General features: G+C 57.3%; 1 protein-coding gene across 1 annotated transcript in view; it reads left to right on the top strand.

Annotated features, from left to right (window-relative positions):
• The first annotated feature begins 9,119 nt into the window (after positions 1-9,119).
• Positions 9,120-15,358, top strand: part of FIBCD1 (fibrinogen C domain containing 1) — a 35,055-nt gene continuing 28,816 nt past the window's right edge. The window contains exon 1 of the mRNA XM_027556588.1: positions 9,120-9,460. Coding sequence (XP_027412389.1) covers positions 9,389-9,460 — 72 coding nt within the window. The 5' untranslated portion in view covers positions 9,120-9,388. The remainder of the gene's footprint in view (positions 9,461-15,358) is intronic.

Below are 15,358 nucleotides of genomic sequence, written 5' to 3'. Positions count from 1 at the left end.
AGTTGGGCACGACTGAGCGACTTCACTTTCACTTTTCACTTTCATGCATTGGAGAAGGAAATGGCAACCCACTCCAGTGTTCTTGCCTGGAGAATCCCAGGGACAGGGGAGCCTGGTGGGCTGCCGTCTATGGGGTCGCACAGAGTTGGACACGACTGAAGCAACTTAGCAGCAGCAGCAGCTCCTGACTCCACTCTGTCATTGGCCAAGGGCTGCCCTTTGGGGAGAAGGTACAGCACATTCTGGAACCATGAGTACCCACATGGACAGAGATGCAGCAGTGCCCGCTGCACTGATATCTGGTAAATGTTGAATAAATGCTGCTGGTATTTTCCCATCTCAGCCCCACCGGCCTGCCCAGAAAAACACTGCCAAGATCCTCTCCCGTCTGTGTTATGTATCGGTACATACAGATAGACTCCCAAGCCTTTGCTAGTCCCACAGCCTGTAGTCTCTGGCAAATACTTGGAAAAAAGACTAGAAGGAAGAACCCCGAAATGGTAACCAGAGTCGTGTCTGGACACAGCTAAACTAGGTGATTTTTACAACTGGAAAAACTGATGAGATTGAAGACAGAAACACAGATGGACAGATGGCATCACCTGCGAATCTAAGCCCGAAAGGCTCCCGTCTGAGTGTTCCCATCCCTGGGCTCCTCATGGTCGCCCCTGCCACAGTCTGTCCCATCTGTTTCTCAGCCAGTGCTCAGCGGGTCTGGTGTTGGGTGCGCAGAGCTTCCAGATGGGTCTCCAGAAGGGGACACGGATGGTATGGGAACCATGGCTCTTGAGCCCTGGGCCCCGGTAGAGGGCAGGCCAATCCCTGCTGGGATGTTCTGGCCCAGAGGACCTCCCTGGGGTCTGTCTGCCTGCCGGGCTTTCTCTGTCTAGCTTCATCTGTCACTCAGGTGAGACCTGCAGCAAGGGACAGAGGCTACATGGAACCTCCCACTCCAAGGCCTTGAGATCTGGGAAGGCAGGGAGTCAGAACCCGGCAGAAAGCCGGGGCCACACCCTCAGTGAAGGAGGAGACTGAGGATGTACCCACCCACACGAAGGAGCAGTTTAAGGAAATACGTCTGCCACAAGTGTATGGCTGGAGCCTTGTTCTTGTGGAGATTTGGGGTTTTTTGTTTTGTTTTGGCTGGGCCATGCAGCATGTGGGATCTCATTTCCATGACCAGGGATCAAACACGTGCCCCCTGTAGCAGAAGCATGGAGTCTTAAGCACTGAACCACCGGGGAAGTCCAATTTGGGCTTTGAATTTTATTTTCCCCCTCATGCTGCTAATGGGAGGAGCAAAGGCTTACAACCACGTTGCGAAGCAATTGGACCACTGTTTCAGGAGGCACGGCCTTCAGCCCTTGATGCTGCTGGGTGCTGGGCAGTGCGGCTATAGAGAGCGGGGAGGGGCAGACCGGGAAATAGAATGATGATTGACAGGCGCTTCCACACGCTGACACGTTTCTGAGGTTTGAGCAAGACATCAGCTTCAGAGCACAGACGACAGCCGAGCTGGCCTCCCGACCACAGCCACGAGACAGACCCTCAGGCGGGTGTGATGGGAGAGGGCACCCTGATGGGCAGAGTGGCACCAGCGGGCAGGCCGCCCAGCCATCCCGAGGCCCTAATGAATGGGACAAAGCAGGGGAGGTGCTCAGGAAATGTCTGCAGAATGACAGGGAGCAAGCGATGGGGCTTCGAACACCCACGCGAGAGCCACCATCACCCATGTGGCACCCACAGGCGCCCTACACCTGGGAGGAAGCCAGGTGTAAGTCTGGGGGGCCACTGCACCCCCCAGACACTGCCTGTGGGGTGTCAGGGTGCACAGCCACGTTGGAAAGCAACTTGGCTGTTTCCTATACAGTTAAACTTCCTCCCACCCTATCAGCCAGCGATTCCAAGGACTGTGTACATGTGTGTACCAGCACGGGCGTGCAAATGCTCACAGCAACGCCAGGCTTGACAGCCCCGCGTGGAAACAGCCCAAACGTCCATCACCAGCGAAGTGGTTAAGCCAATTATGCAGAACCATAAATAAAATACTATTGCAGTAAAAAGGAACAAACGACTGAAATACACAACATGGACGCGTCTCTTCAGCCTGACGCTGAGGGAAGGAAGTCAGATCCAAAGGAACACACGCCATGTGGTCCCACTACGTGAAATTTAAGAAAAGGCAGAACGAAGCTGTGGTGACAGAAGTCAGAGCAGTGGTCACCTCTGGGGGGACCGTGTGTGGTGGGGGAGGGGCAGGAGAGAACTTCCTAGGCTGACAGAAAGGCCAGGAGTGATGGCTGGAATTCACCAAACTCTACCCTTAAGATCTGTGCATTTGGGGACTTCCCTGGTGTCCAGTGGTTAAGACGTCGCTTTCCAATGCAGGAGGTATGGGTTCAATCCCTGGTCGGGGAGCTAGGATTCCTACCTGCCTTGAGGCCAAGAAACCGAAACATAAAACAGAAACAATATTGTAACAAATTCCATAAAGACTTTAAAAATGGTTCACATCAAAAAAAATCTTTAAAAAAGAGCTGTGCATTTTATCATACATAAATTAGAATTTATTTTTTTAGTTAAAAAAAGTAAATAAGCATGAGAGAAGAAGTGAAAGTGAAGTCGCTCAGTCGTGTCCAACTCTTTGTGACCCCATGGACTGCAGCCTACCACGTTCCTCTGTCCATGGGATTTTCCAGGCAAGAGTACTGGAGTGGGTTGCCATTTCCTTCTCCAGAGGATCTTCCCAACCCAGGGATTGAACCTGGGTCTCCTGCATTGTAGGTAGACGCTTTACCGTCCGAGCCACCAGGGAAGTCTTGAGAGAAGAAGGGACTTGTGTTTTTAATAATATGGTGGACTAGACTCCTACCTGGTGGCTCAGTCGGTAAAGAAACCACCCGCAGTGCAGGAGACCCAGGCTCAATCCTTGGATCAGGAAGATCCCCAAGAGAAGGAAATGGCAACCCACTGCAGTATTCTTGTCTGGAGAATTCTACAGACAGAGGAGCCTGGCGGGCTACAGTCCAGGGGGTCACAAAGAGTCAGACAGGACTTAGTGACTAAATACCACCCCAGACACCTACTACAACAGCAACAAAGCAGCAAAAGTTGGATATGATATCGCAGATCTTCTTTTAAATGTGTAGTTAGACTGAAAAATAAAGAAGGAATCAACAGGGGCCAGAAACCAAGAAGAACCAGGGGCCAGGGAACCTGCCTGGAGATGGGCAGACTAGGAAAAATTCCACCTTGGGAAGGGAAAAGGCCCAGGAAAAAGTTTCCACTTTGGATGACCAAACAGAAATCTGTTTTCATGAGGATCTGGGGTCTGAATTCGTTCTATAGACAAGATAAGAACTTACAGTAGCTCTGAGTTTGAAGTATCTTCGGTTATCTAATGGAAACAAAAGCCATTCCTCCCGGGAAGGACAGATTCTCAGCTCAGAACACACTGGATTCCCAAAGATAAAGTTTTGACCAAGTTGGAACACGCGATCCAAAATTACAGAACACGCGGGGAAGCAGTCACCACGAGTGAGGGTCGGCAGACTCAACGACCAACAGAATTAGCAGGGACTTGAGATGGTGCAGGGACTCGAGATGGTGAACCAGTATCATAGCACAGAGACCAGGAGACAAGCAGAGAAACAGGCACGCCGTCTTTGAAAGTTTGGCCACGTGTAGGTTGGGATGTGGCCACTGGTTGCAAGATATTTTCTTTTCTACACCCAGTTTCTTTCATTCAACAACAAACATTGGGGACCTGAGGGTTAACCATACAGGGGTCCCCGAATTCTAAAGGAGTGGGTTCTGGGACCAGAATACGGAGGTCAAATTGATGTTGTGACGTTTATCAGATGTATAACCTTGAGCAAGGCACTCAGCCTTCGCCTGCTTCAGCTGTTCCTTTATCTGTGAAGTGGCATAAGAAATGCTAGCAATCTGCCTCTTAGGTACCGGCCAGGGTTTCCATGAGAAAATTCAAATCACCTACGTGGTGCGTAGCGGGCATTCAGTAAAACAGCACCTATCCTAATTCCTCTATAACGAAAGCTTAAGTCACCTGCCGGCTGGATTTCTTGCTTGGCCTGAATTCTGGACCACAGCCGTAGCATCCCTCCCGTCCCCTGCCATAGCCGACCCTTAACTGTGCCTTGCGCTGATCTCGGTAGGGGCAGGGCCCACTCCCTTCATTTCTCCCAAGCCTTTCCAACACAGGTTGTTGAGCAAAGCAGACTCTTAACCAAAGACTGGGGGATAACAGATGCGCTCTCCTGTATCGCAGCTCGGAAACCACAAACATCCTGCTCACACTCACATCAGCGCTGGGGTTCCCAGGCCAGCCTTCTCCCCAGGCCCCCATGCGGCTGGGTGGGCTTCAGTCCCTCCCTCTCTGGTTCCCTCTGCCTCCCTTCCCCTCCCCCACATCCCCTCCCCTTCCAGCTGCTTCTGCCGAAACCACATTTCTCCCTGAGTTTCTTACCTCCCCGCCTCTCCAGGTCCTGCCCTCCCCTCCCCAGTGAAGCCTGAGCCTCAGCTTTTTACACCCAAGTAGTCCATCGGGATGTTTTGCTGAATAAAAAGCCAGAATTCTGCCTCTAGCTTTAAAAATACCAGTGTTCCCTCCCTGCTCCGTATTTCCAGAGCGCTGATCTCAGAGGACGTGGGAAGAGGGCTGGGGACACTGAGACCCACAGGGAGGTCCCGTCTCGCCCGCCAGGCCCGAGTTATCCTGCTGGGTTCCGGCCTCAGCCTCAGCCTCAGCCTGCATTTCCCTGGCACCCTCCGACAGGCTGGCGGCAGAGGTGACCACACACAGCATCCCAGGGGACCCCGGGGTGCAGACCCCCCGCCCATGCACAGCGCATCAACGCCAAAAGCTCACACGCTCACACACGCACGTTCACTCCATGCTAATTCCTGCCTTTGATCGCGGCCTCTAGTCTGTCATCACCACTCAGTGTTGACAAAGCAAAAATAAAAAATAAAATGAAAGAAATCCGCCCTGTCATTTGGACTGCCCCCCCCCCACCCCCGCGGGCTTGGCAGCCCCCGCCCCCGCCCCCGCCTTTGTATTATGGGTTTATGTCAAGGTATGTTGGATTCTAAATTAAATGTCAGCCCACTGTACGTTTCTGCCTCCAGCCGCAGAAAATGAAGAGCCAGCGCTGGAGACCATCCAGTTGTTCCGCTCCCCGTGCCTAACCGTGAGGGGTGACAAGCCCATTGAATCACTGCACGGTAGCTTTCTATGCCATGGGAAGCCAAGATAAATTTATTTTTAATGATAAATGTGACTGTCAGAGTGAAGTTGAGACAGCCTTACGGTGAGAGTCAAGCACCCTAGGCAGCCCGGGGCAGAGGCTGGGTGGACAAAGGCCAGAGGTCCCAACCTCCCGGTCAGCCGGTCCCCAGGGCCCCATGAGACAAAGCATATTCAACATTCAGCCCACGTGTGCTGAGCTCCTGCCACAGGCCAGCTTCGTAGTGCTGGGCTCAGGCCCAGCGCTGGCCAAGCAGGAGGACAGAGGCGAGGAAGAAAGGAAGACGCGCTCCAGCAGTGGGAGACTCCAGTTCACATTCTGGCTCCGTCAGCTGCTATGTGATCTTGGCTGAGGGACTTAACCTCTCTGAGCTTCAGTCGCCTCATCTATGAAATGGGTATATCAATAATATCCATGGGCTTTTGTGGAGAACCACATGAATTAAGATCTATTGCTAATGAATGGTACACAGCACATGAAAAATGCTTTCTGAATGGTAGCTATTATTTATATCATTTTTGCTAATAGCACTTTTACCCAAGTTATGTAACTTACCTTTGGGAGTCAATTTTGTCATCCGTGAAACAAGGATAACAATAGCTCTCACTTATGAGGGTGGCTGGGAGGATGCTCTGTGCCCGGAGCAGGGCTGAGTGTAGGAATGAAGGGCAATGGATTCTAGCCAGTCGGACAGCAGTAACCCTGAATGTTGTCACCCGGCATCTCTGGCCACGCTCATCTCCTTGATGAGAGGGTCTCTTCCTTTCTATCCCTCTCAGGCTGGCAGGCCTCACAGCCTGTCCTGTACCCCCTCCCTACAAAGAAAAGGGGGTACCATGCATCAGGACCCCACAGCCATCCCCTCCTTCACACTACGGTGGGCACCTGGCCAAAGACAGCTGATGACCTATGAGTGACATGTCCTGGCTCCAAAAGATGAGCAGGATGAATCAGAGCACTTCTTTTGGGAATTTAAAAATCCCCCACGAGGGATTTCTGTTGGTGCGGCCATCATGTCCAAGTGGCCAAAGGCAGGAAAGACAGGAACACGGGGAATCAGTGAACCAGAGGGAGAAGGGTGAGGCGATGTGTAAGGAGTGGGCGGGGTGCCGGAGCAGCCTGGGGGTCCCGGGTTCCAGCTTCCCTGAGGTCCTGGCTGAGGTCCTGGCTGGAGTGCCCTCCTCCAGCCCTGAGTCCACTGAGCACACCTGGGCTCTCCTGGGGGCTCTGTGGACACCAACTGTGCCCAAAGGAAGTTAGAGGCGGGGGCACTGTCCCTTCTATGGGGTCAGCTGCCCTTTTGCTCACATAGATCTGGAGCTCACAAACAGAGGGCAGACCCTCCTCTCCCCCAGACAGGGCATCTTGTAAGGCGCTGAGCAAACGCCGGCGGGCTCCTTCTTCTGGGTGGGCTCTTCTCCTGGGGGGGCTGAGCAGGGGCCATCATCACAGCGGGGGTCATGGGTGAAGACCACTCCCACACATGCACTCACCACACCCCCGCAGGCAGGAAATTGAGGAATCTGTGGCCCAGCGTGTGAGGCAGGCTGACCGCAAACAGTGCCATGAGCAGCCGCTAGGTGGCCCCCGCTTACCTGTCCAACCGCCCTTCTGCAGACCTGGGAGCAGGTCCTCTGGCTGGTGTCCTCTGGTTGGTACCTGCCTGTGCCGGGGAGCTGTCATTTTCCATCCTCTGCCTTTGCTTTGCGGCTTTGCTGCCTGGAATGCCTTGCCCCCAACATTCCAGGTGTCTCCACCTTCACAGCCCAGTACCCCACCCCCTCCTCTAGGATGTCTTCCCCGCCCATCCAGAGCAGATACCCCCAAAACTCTGCTGGCCCTTAGCACCCCCTCCACTCAGAATCTCAGCTCAGGGTCCTCCAGAAGGGTGACCTTCTGTCTGTACAGAAACACTTCTGGAGCTTACCTCCTCTCCCCAAATCGGACTCAGGTTTGCAGTTCCCGCCTCACGTCTACAAACCTCATAAGTCCCCATTTAGAAGGGGGAGGTGGTGATTTCTTGTTCAATGAGGAGACCCAGGCTTGGAGAAGACAGGGAATCTGCTCAAGGTCACAGTGGGAAAGTCTGAGGTCTCATCCTGCCAAGTGTTTCAACGCACTCTCAGAACTTCACAAGAGCCCTCTGAAGAGGGTGCTGTTGGCCCTTTAGCAACCGTGGGGAAACCGAGGCTCAGAGGCACAGCTGCTTGCCCCAGGCCACTTGGCCACCACACGCCTCTCCGCAAGGCTGATGGCCCCCCCCTGCCAATCCATTTAACCTACTGGAAAGGCCTCAAGTGAGAGATGACATCGAGAAAGAGCCCAGGGACCAAGACTCCAACCCAGGTCCCCGACTCCCAGTCGATGCTGGGGGACCCAAACTCCCAGGTGGCCCGACTGCCTCCCTTGGGCCTGGGGAGTGGGCTGCAGGTGAGGCCGGCAGACAGCTCTGGAAGGAGGAGGCGGCTGGCAGGTTGGGAATCCACCTTCTGTGGGTGAGTGACAGTCCACTCGGATTCCAGGGGCAGCGAGTGCCCCCCAACCCCAGCTTTCTGGGGCCCCCACCCCCAGGCAGTCTGCTGCACTCGTGAGGGCCCCGGGAGAGGGACGAGTACGGGGCGACAGACTGGCAGCCGGTGGGAGAGAGACGAAGACGGTGCCAGGGAACAGCCTGGTGGGCCAAGGCGCCCCGGGAGCCTGAACACAGCTCTGGGGAGAAGCGTGGGGAAGGGAAGACGGGAGTCTATTCTGAAGCTGGGGGAGCCGAAGATGGGGGGCCCCCGCAGGGAGGGGCGGGGGAGGGGCAGTCGGTGGCCCGGGGGAGGGGGCGGCAGGCCGGGAATGCGGCCTCGGTCGTGTGGGCGCCTCCCGGTCAGGAGTCACAATAGCAGCTCGTTAACAGCGCAGATTAAGGACTTTTGTCAATTACCTCTGAAGGCTACACCGGGCGGATTAAATGCTTTTTAAAGTGCTGCCGGTGGGAGGGGGCGACTAAGAAGCCCCCTCCCGGCACAAATCCCTCCTCTCCCGGACAGAGGAGGAGGCGGGGGCCGAGGCAGCGCTAGGCGCGCCCGGGGAATGCGGGCGATCGGCCGCGAGCGCGGGCAGAGCGCGGAGCGGCTCGCACGCGACACCGCGGGCCGCCTGGGCGAGAAGGCGTGGGGCCGGCTGTCCGTCCGCGAGCACCGGACGCAGCCCTACCAGCTCTGGCCGAGGAGCCCCCAGGGCCGGCCTCGCGGGTCGGGGTCGGGAGCGGGCAGTCCCTGGTGACCGGACACTCCGGGCCTGGGCGCACTTGCCCCGGGACCAGGACCCATATCTCGGACACCCGAAGGGGGCGCCCTTCGGCTGGCCCCCACCCCCCGGACCCCGACGGGTCTCAGGGTGAGCCCCTGCGCCTTGAGGGGGCCGGGAGGAGCGCGGCGCCACTCCCCGGAGACGGCCGAAGGCCCCCTCGGGGGCGACCCCGGGGCCTGCCCGGCGCCGCGCTCCCCGCGCACGGTGAGTTGGCGCGGGTCCGGCCCGGGAGGAAGTTTGCGAGGAGGCGGCCCCCGGGGTTCTCAAGCCCCTCCGGGCCCGGAGAGAGGAGGGCTGGCCGCAGCTCTTTGCTATCCTCCCGGGCTGGCCCCGGGGGTCTCGGCCCGCCCGCGTCTTCTCTATTAATTAGCCTTTGGGGAGGTGGAGTTTCCCCATTGCCGTCCGCGGTGTGTGCGTGTGTATCAGAGGGAGAGCGGGGGAGCAATAAAAGGCAAAGAGAGTCCGAGACAAAAAAGACACGGAGATTGAGAAGGAGGGAGGGAGGAGGGAGGAGCGCGCAGGGGAGGCGCGGGAGCCGGGAGCGGGGACGGCGCGCAGCGCGAGCGGCGGGCGGGCGGCGGGCGGCCGGCGGCTCTCGCGCTCCCGCTCCCGCTGTCGCCCGCACACACCCGCGCACACGCCGGCACGCATACACACACGCACACACACACATTCGCACACCCGCCCGCTGGCCCGGGCCGTCCAGGTGCGGGGCACCGAGGCGGGAAGCCGGCGAACAGAGCGAGCCCGCGCCCACCTCGGCGCCTTTGCGCTCCGCAGCGGCGCGCCTCGCCCAGCGTCCCCGCCAGCGGTCCTGCCGGAAGATGGTCAACGACCGGTGGAAGACCATGGGCGGCGCTTCCCAACTTGAGGACCGGCCGCGCGACAAGCCGCAGGTACCCGCGGGCCCGGGGCGTGGGGATACGGGGGTCCCGCGCGGTGGGCGAGGCGGTGGCGGCTGCAGCCGGCGGGCTGGGCACCCGGGCTGGAGTTCGGGGCGTACCTCCCGTGAGGCTCGACAGGCCCGAATTGGGGCGGGCACCGTCCTCGGCTCCAGAGGAGACACTTGAACTTGGGGTTCGGGCTGCCGATGGGGGCGGCACCCCTGCAGGAGCCCCCTTGCTCCTCCAACGGACTCAGGTGCACGCCTGCACAGAGAAAGTAAGGGACCCACAGAGTTTACAGTGTCACCAGCCCTTGAGCGCGAGCCTCTGTTTCCTCATCTCTACAATGGGCATCTGAACCATTTACTAAGTATCCCACCCTGGGCAGCACCCCGTGCCAGGCGCCTGGCATGCGACCCCCTCCCCTTCATCTCCTCTGAATCCTCACACTTTAGCCAGCCTATCCCTACCCCCATACAGCAGAGGATCAATAAATATTTGCCTCTTGTAAGAACACTGGATACTGTGATTCTCCAGCCCTAAGACAAGGGAAGCAGGATTCAGAGAGAGTTGCTTCTGCCCCAGGCCTGTGGCTCTGCTGGGATTTGAACCTCAGGTCCTTGGGCTGCAGGTCTGTTCATCCCATGCTTTGTGCCCCCTCTTCAGGGGGCCGTGGAGGATGCCCAGGGCTGTGCACTGGAAGGGGGGTGAGGACAGAGCTCCAGGGCTGGCCGGAGAGGGGGCTAGGGATGGGAAGCCGAGTGGAGGGGCAGCCCCGGGGCCGCCCCAGGCTGGGCTGCCAAGGGACTGGGGCAGGCAGGCGAGATGCCGAGGTCTGCTAGCCAAGGAGAGGAAATAATGGAGCTGCCCGTTTTAAATTTCAAATTTCTCCCAGACAGATGTCATTGGGGAAGGAACAGTTCTTGTTTGCAGAGGCAGGAGGGGGGTGGCAGGGGCGGGCCTTGGCGGGCCCCTCACTCTCTTGGGAGCGGCAGCCTGAGTGAGCGTTGTCTGGAGCCACATGCCTCCACACTTTGCAAAGCCCTTTCCCAACCGTCTGCACAACCTCGCTGTCGGCAGCAGCCTGGGTGGGGAGGCAGGGGTGCACGTGCCCTTGTCGCAGGAGAATGGTGGTGCAGAGAAGTCGAGGCATGCACCCAAGTCACACAGCATGTTAGCGGAAGAGCAAAGTTTCAAAGCCGGGACTGACTCCATGCCTCTCCCAATACCTCCTGGTCCATTCCCCTTTCCTGTGAGCCCCCTTACAGGTACTGAGTGCTTGTCATTTGCCAACAAGCAAATGACACCAGACTGCCTGTTTCCAAACGTTTGCTGCCTCATTGTCCCCCAAACACACACACACAGAGACACACACACACACACACACATACACTTCATTCAGGGAAACCCTACATATACTTCAAAACCAACTCAGATGCCACCTCCTCCAGGAAGCCCTCCCCGATGCCTGATGCCCCGTGGGCTTTAACTTGATTCCCAGCAGCAGTTAGCCTGTGCCACTCAGCTGCCTTTATCTCCCTGCCTTGTTCCCTAGCCTTGGTCCCTCCTCTAGCAGGAGCTCCCTTTGGACATATGCTTCTTCTGGGCCCCCATCCTGGGGTCTCCCCCTGGGTCCAGGCTCCTGTCTTTCCATGCAGCTCAGACCGGGAGTTGAGGGATTTTTGCTGAATTGAGCTGCATGAAGCCCGGCCAGAAGGAGCTGGGAGAGCAGCGAGTGCTGATGTGTCTCAAGGGGAGGTGGCTTCTGGGGGATGTATTTGAAATGTGGCTTTAAGGCCTCCTGGGTCAGCCCTGGCCTCTCTGCTGCGTCGTGGGGTATATATTCCAACTGCCACCAGGCCAGAGCTCAGCTGTCTGCCCCTTGGCATCGGAGGCTGCCAAGAGCTTGTGGTCCCAGCGGCCTGGGCCAATATCAAACACCACCTTCTCACTCCACCTCTTTGGTGATCCAGCATGTTAGACAGGCTATCCCATTGCCAGCTCCAGGCTTGTCTGAAACTTCAGGTAGGAGGCAAGCCCTTTCCTGTGCCCACAATCAAAAGGGAACCAGGGTTCCCTTGGGCCTGGCCTTCTTGCATCCATTGCTTCTAGTTTCATCTCCACCACTGACATGCTTTGTGACTGGGTAAGTTATGTCCCCTCTCTGAGTCTGGGCTTTACCATCTGTAAAATGGGAACAGCAATCACTGCTTCCTCCTCACTTCACAAGGACTTAACAAGAGCTGAGTGAAATAATGGTATGCTTTACAAACTGTAAAGCGCTGTACACCCTTGAGGAAGGTGGTTCTCAGAGCAGCCTGACCCCTTTGCCAGGCTGTCAATGTCCTGATCACCCCTTTGCCCACCAGGGAAAGCAATATGACCCCCCAGTTCCCTCCAGAAGACTCTGACTGAGGTTCTCTAACAAGGCACTTCCTCCAGAAAAGGTGCCAAAGCCACAGTCTGAGTGCCAGCTGTGCTCATCTGCATAACTTCTCGTTTCTGAATCAAACCACTCTCAGAGTTTGGCAGCAGGAATGATCAACCCATTAAACAGATGAGGAAACTAAGGCTGAGAGTTGCAACCAGGACTTGAACTTGGGTGGCCGATGAGCCTTTTTGGGAAGACTAAGGGAAGAGAGGCTGGCTGCCCTTGGCTCCTCCTGCTCGGGCACATTATGTAATTCCCAAGGAGAGGGCTCTGGTACCTAGTGCGTGGTTCCCCAGGGCACACACCGTACCCACTGCCATTGAAGGGCCTACATCCAAGTGTTGCTGTTTCTGCGGACAGCCTCAGGCCGGCTGTGTCCTGGGCCTGTCCGGCCTCAGCTCCTCATTTGCCAAGTGACCTTGGACAAGGTGCCAACTTCATTAGAGCTTCACTTCTTCCCCTGTGAAACCAAGGGGCTCTCACACCCTTAGGGCAGCAGGTGATGGTGGGATATTTGCCAGGAGTTCGGAGTTGCTCAGATAAAAGGACCCAGAAATAGTCACAATTCTCCTAATCTTCTAGTGTGGGGCAGAAAGTCACCCTGTAACTATCTCCTCTTGTTGCAGGGGGGCGGGGGGGGGGGTGGCGGGGAGGCTCATTTCTGAGCAATCCCTGAGTCAAAGCACCCCACAGGGAGGTCAACCTCTGAACCATCCCAGGCAGTGTCTCTTGATATTTTCAAAACTTCGAAAAATATTCCAGACAGGGAATACAGTTCTCATTGGGAAGTTCTTCTTGATGTCTAACCTAAACCCTGCTGCATTTAATTCACTCAGTGGCTATTTATAGAGTCTCTCCCTCCTCTAGGAGAGACAGCTGTAAACCTGTGCCTTGGGAACTTCTATAGAGTCTCTTGGGAGGAACACACTCGCATCATGGGATTATGACAAACCTCGATGGGCACTGTAAAGAAAACCATGCAGCCTCGGTCCTCATTGCCTGGGCTTTGGGCGGAGGTCACTGTGTCCGGGTTGGATGAGAAGGAGGCTGAAGAGAACAGGGCCTTCCTTCTCCTTCTGTTTCCTGGGCCCCTCTCCATGGAACTCACCCCCAGACCAGCGTGCGGCAGTGATGAGGAGGCCGGAGGCTGGGGTGGGAGGTCAGAGACCACTTGGGCATTTAAGCTGGACAGCATCTGTCGGATCTGTGACACCAACGTGTGTTGGGGGAAATGACAGAGGGGGCGTCCCAGGTGATGCTAGTGGTAAAGGGCCCGTCTGCCAGTGCAGGAGACGTAAGAGATGCGGGTTCGATCCCTGGATGGGGAAGATCCCCTGGAGGAGGGCATGGCAACCCACTCCAGCGTTCTTGCCTGGAGAATCCCATGGACAGAGGAGCCTGGCGGGGGGATATGGTCCATAGGGTCGCAAAGAGTCGGACTTAGCATGCAGGCAGGCGGCTGGAGAGAGCTGGGCAGGAGTGGGGGTTGGGGGAGGGTGCAATAGCGGAGGCTGGGGGTGGGGCGGGACCTGCTCCTGAGGCCTCCGAAGCCCCGAAGTGGTCTGGCCGGAGTGTCCTGGGCTTTTTGCCATCAGGAGGGTCCTGGGCCTCTGGGTGGGGTATTGGTTGGTAGGGCTGGGAGGAGGTGGGGAGGCTAACGGGGAGATGGTTGAGGTGATTTTAAAGCAGACGATGGGGCTTGGACCATATCAGGGCTGGGGGGCCATAGGAACAGAGGGGCCCTGGGGATTCGAGGAGGTAAGAGTGTACGCAGCCAGGTGCTGGCTGGGGATGGGGTGAGGGAGGGGAGCCCAGGGAGGTCCCCGGTTTTGGAGGGGGCTGGTGAGGCTGATACCATCCCTGGGTGGAACTCTCAGGAGGGCTCAGGTTTGAAGTGGAATGAGCCTGGTTTAGGGGTCAGTGGGCTGGAGGCCTGGAGATCTGGGGGGTGGGGAGGGTGAGCAAGACCCTCACAAGATACATCAAGAGACCCTCCCTCATCGGAAATGGACTCAGAGCTGAGTGCTCTATGGGGAGTGACAAGGCTGGCGGCTCAGCTCCTTCGGGAGGGGTGGACGCAGGCAGTTCCCAGACCCTTCTCTTTGTCCCTAGAACACCTCCGGCCAGTCTCCTGGGGACTTCCTGGTGGCCTGAGGCTTCAGATGGCCTTCAACGTGGGTCATGTTCAGAGGCCCCTGGCAAGACAGGGAGCTCTTCCCCCAGGACTCATAGAGTGAGCCAGCAGGCCCTCTTCCTAAATCTTTGGGACCCCACCCAGAATTTTAAACAGAACAACCACCTCCTCTTTTTAAGTGGTCTCTGGGACCCTCCTTCTGCCAGGGCCAGAGCATCAGAGCCCAGCCCAGGTCAGGCGCTGTTTGCCTGGCTGGGGCAGCAGATGTGTGTTCCTGGGGAGAGAGGAGGAAGACTCCCCCAGGGCCTTTGGGCTGGGCAGGGGCTGGGCTGCCCCGCTCGCGACGATCCACAAGCCCAGGTGCAACTCTGAGTTTCTGCCAGGCTCAGACCACACTGCCGCACCTTGGCTTTCTCAGCATAGACCCACACAGTGGGTTTCTGGGGCTGGGGTGCTCCTAGGAGATGGGGGGCTGGGAGCGGCCTGCACCTGGATCTCACCTTGCCTGGCCTCCCCCTCGGGGAGGTTTTCTTCTTCCCACTTTGCTACAAGAAGTGTAGTCTCAGCCTACTCACGGGACCACAACCCAGCTCCCTTAAAAAAATAGGGAAAGGGACTTCCCTGGTGGCCTGGTGGTGGCCCCCTGCACACTCCCAGTGCAGGGGGCACAGTTTCAATCCCTGGTTGGGGAACTAAGATCTCACATGCTGCACAGCATGGCCTTAAAAAAAAAAACAAGAAGTGAGGTGCAGTGCAGGCAGAGCACTGTAGCCGTGAGCCCTTCCTTCTCTTAGTCTCAGCCAGACCCCGTGGCCATCCCTGGAGGCTGGGGACTCAGAGGAGGCAGTCGGGACACATACCACCCCTCTAATGAGGCAGCTCCGGGGCTTTCTCCTCCTGCCTCCCCTGGCGTGAGCCCACCATGTCCTACCCTGGCTGGGGCGTCCTGGGCCGCCTTGGACCACGGGCCAGCACTAGGGCTGATGCAGGGGACGAAGCCACATCCCCCCAGCCAGAAGCTTGCACAGGCGTTTAGCACTAGCAGCAGGTCTCAGACCCTGGGGTTCCTCGAATGCCCCCCACCCCCCTCCTGGGATGCCTTCCCAAACTACAGGCTCCTTGCCCCGGGAGGTGGGGACCCCAGGCATGCACCGCTCTGCCCCGGCCAAGGGCTGATGAGTTAAACGCCAGCCCCCCACACGCTCCGCCGGGCAGCACGCACCCGAAGCCCCCCTTATGGTCTCGGATAGATTTCTTTGCAAGGCACGTAAACTGCAGCCTATAAAAGCGAACAGCACTTCACGTTTAAGGTGATCTCTGAAGACTGGTTCTCCTCTGCTGAGTG

The sequence above is a fragment of the Bos indicus x Bos taurus genome, chromosome 11, assembly GCF_003369695.1.
Source record: "Bos indicus x Bos taurus breed Angus x Brahman F1 hybrid chromosome 11, Bos_hybrid_MaternalHap_v2.0, whole genome shotgun sequence".
NCBI classification, from domain to species: domain Eukaryota; kingdom Metazoa; phylum Chordata; class Mammalia; order Artiodactyla; family Bovidae; genus Bos; species Bos indicus x Bos taurus.
The sequence above is the reverse complement of the archived record's forward strand: the minus strand, read 5'-3'. Positions and strand labels throughout refer to the sequence as shown.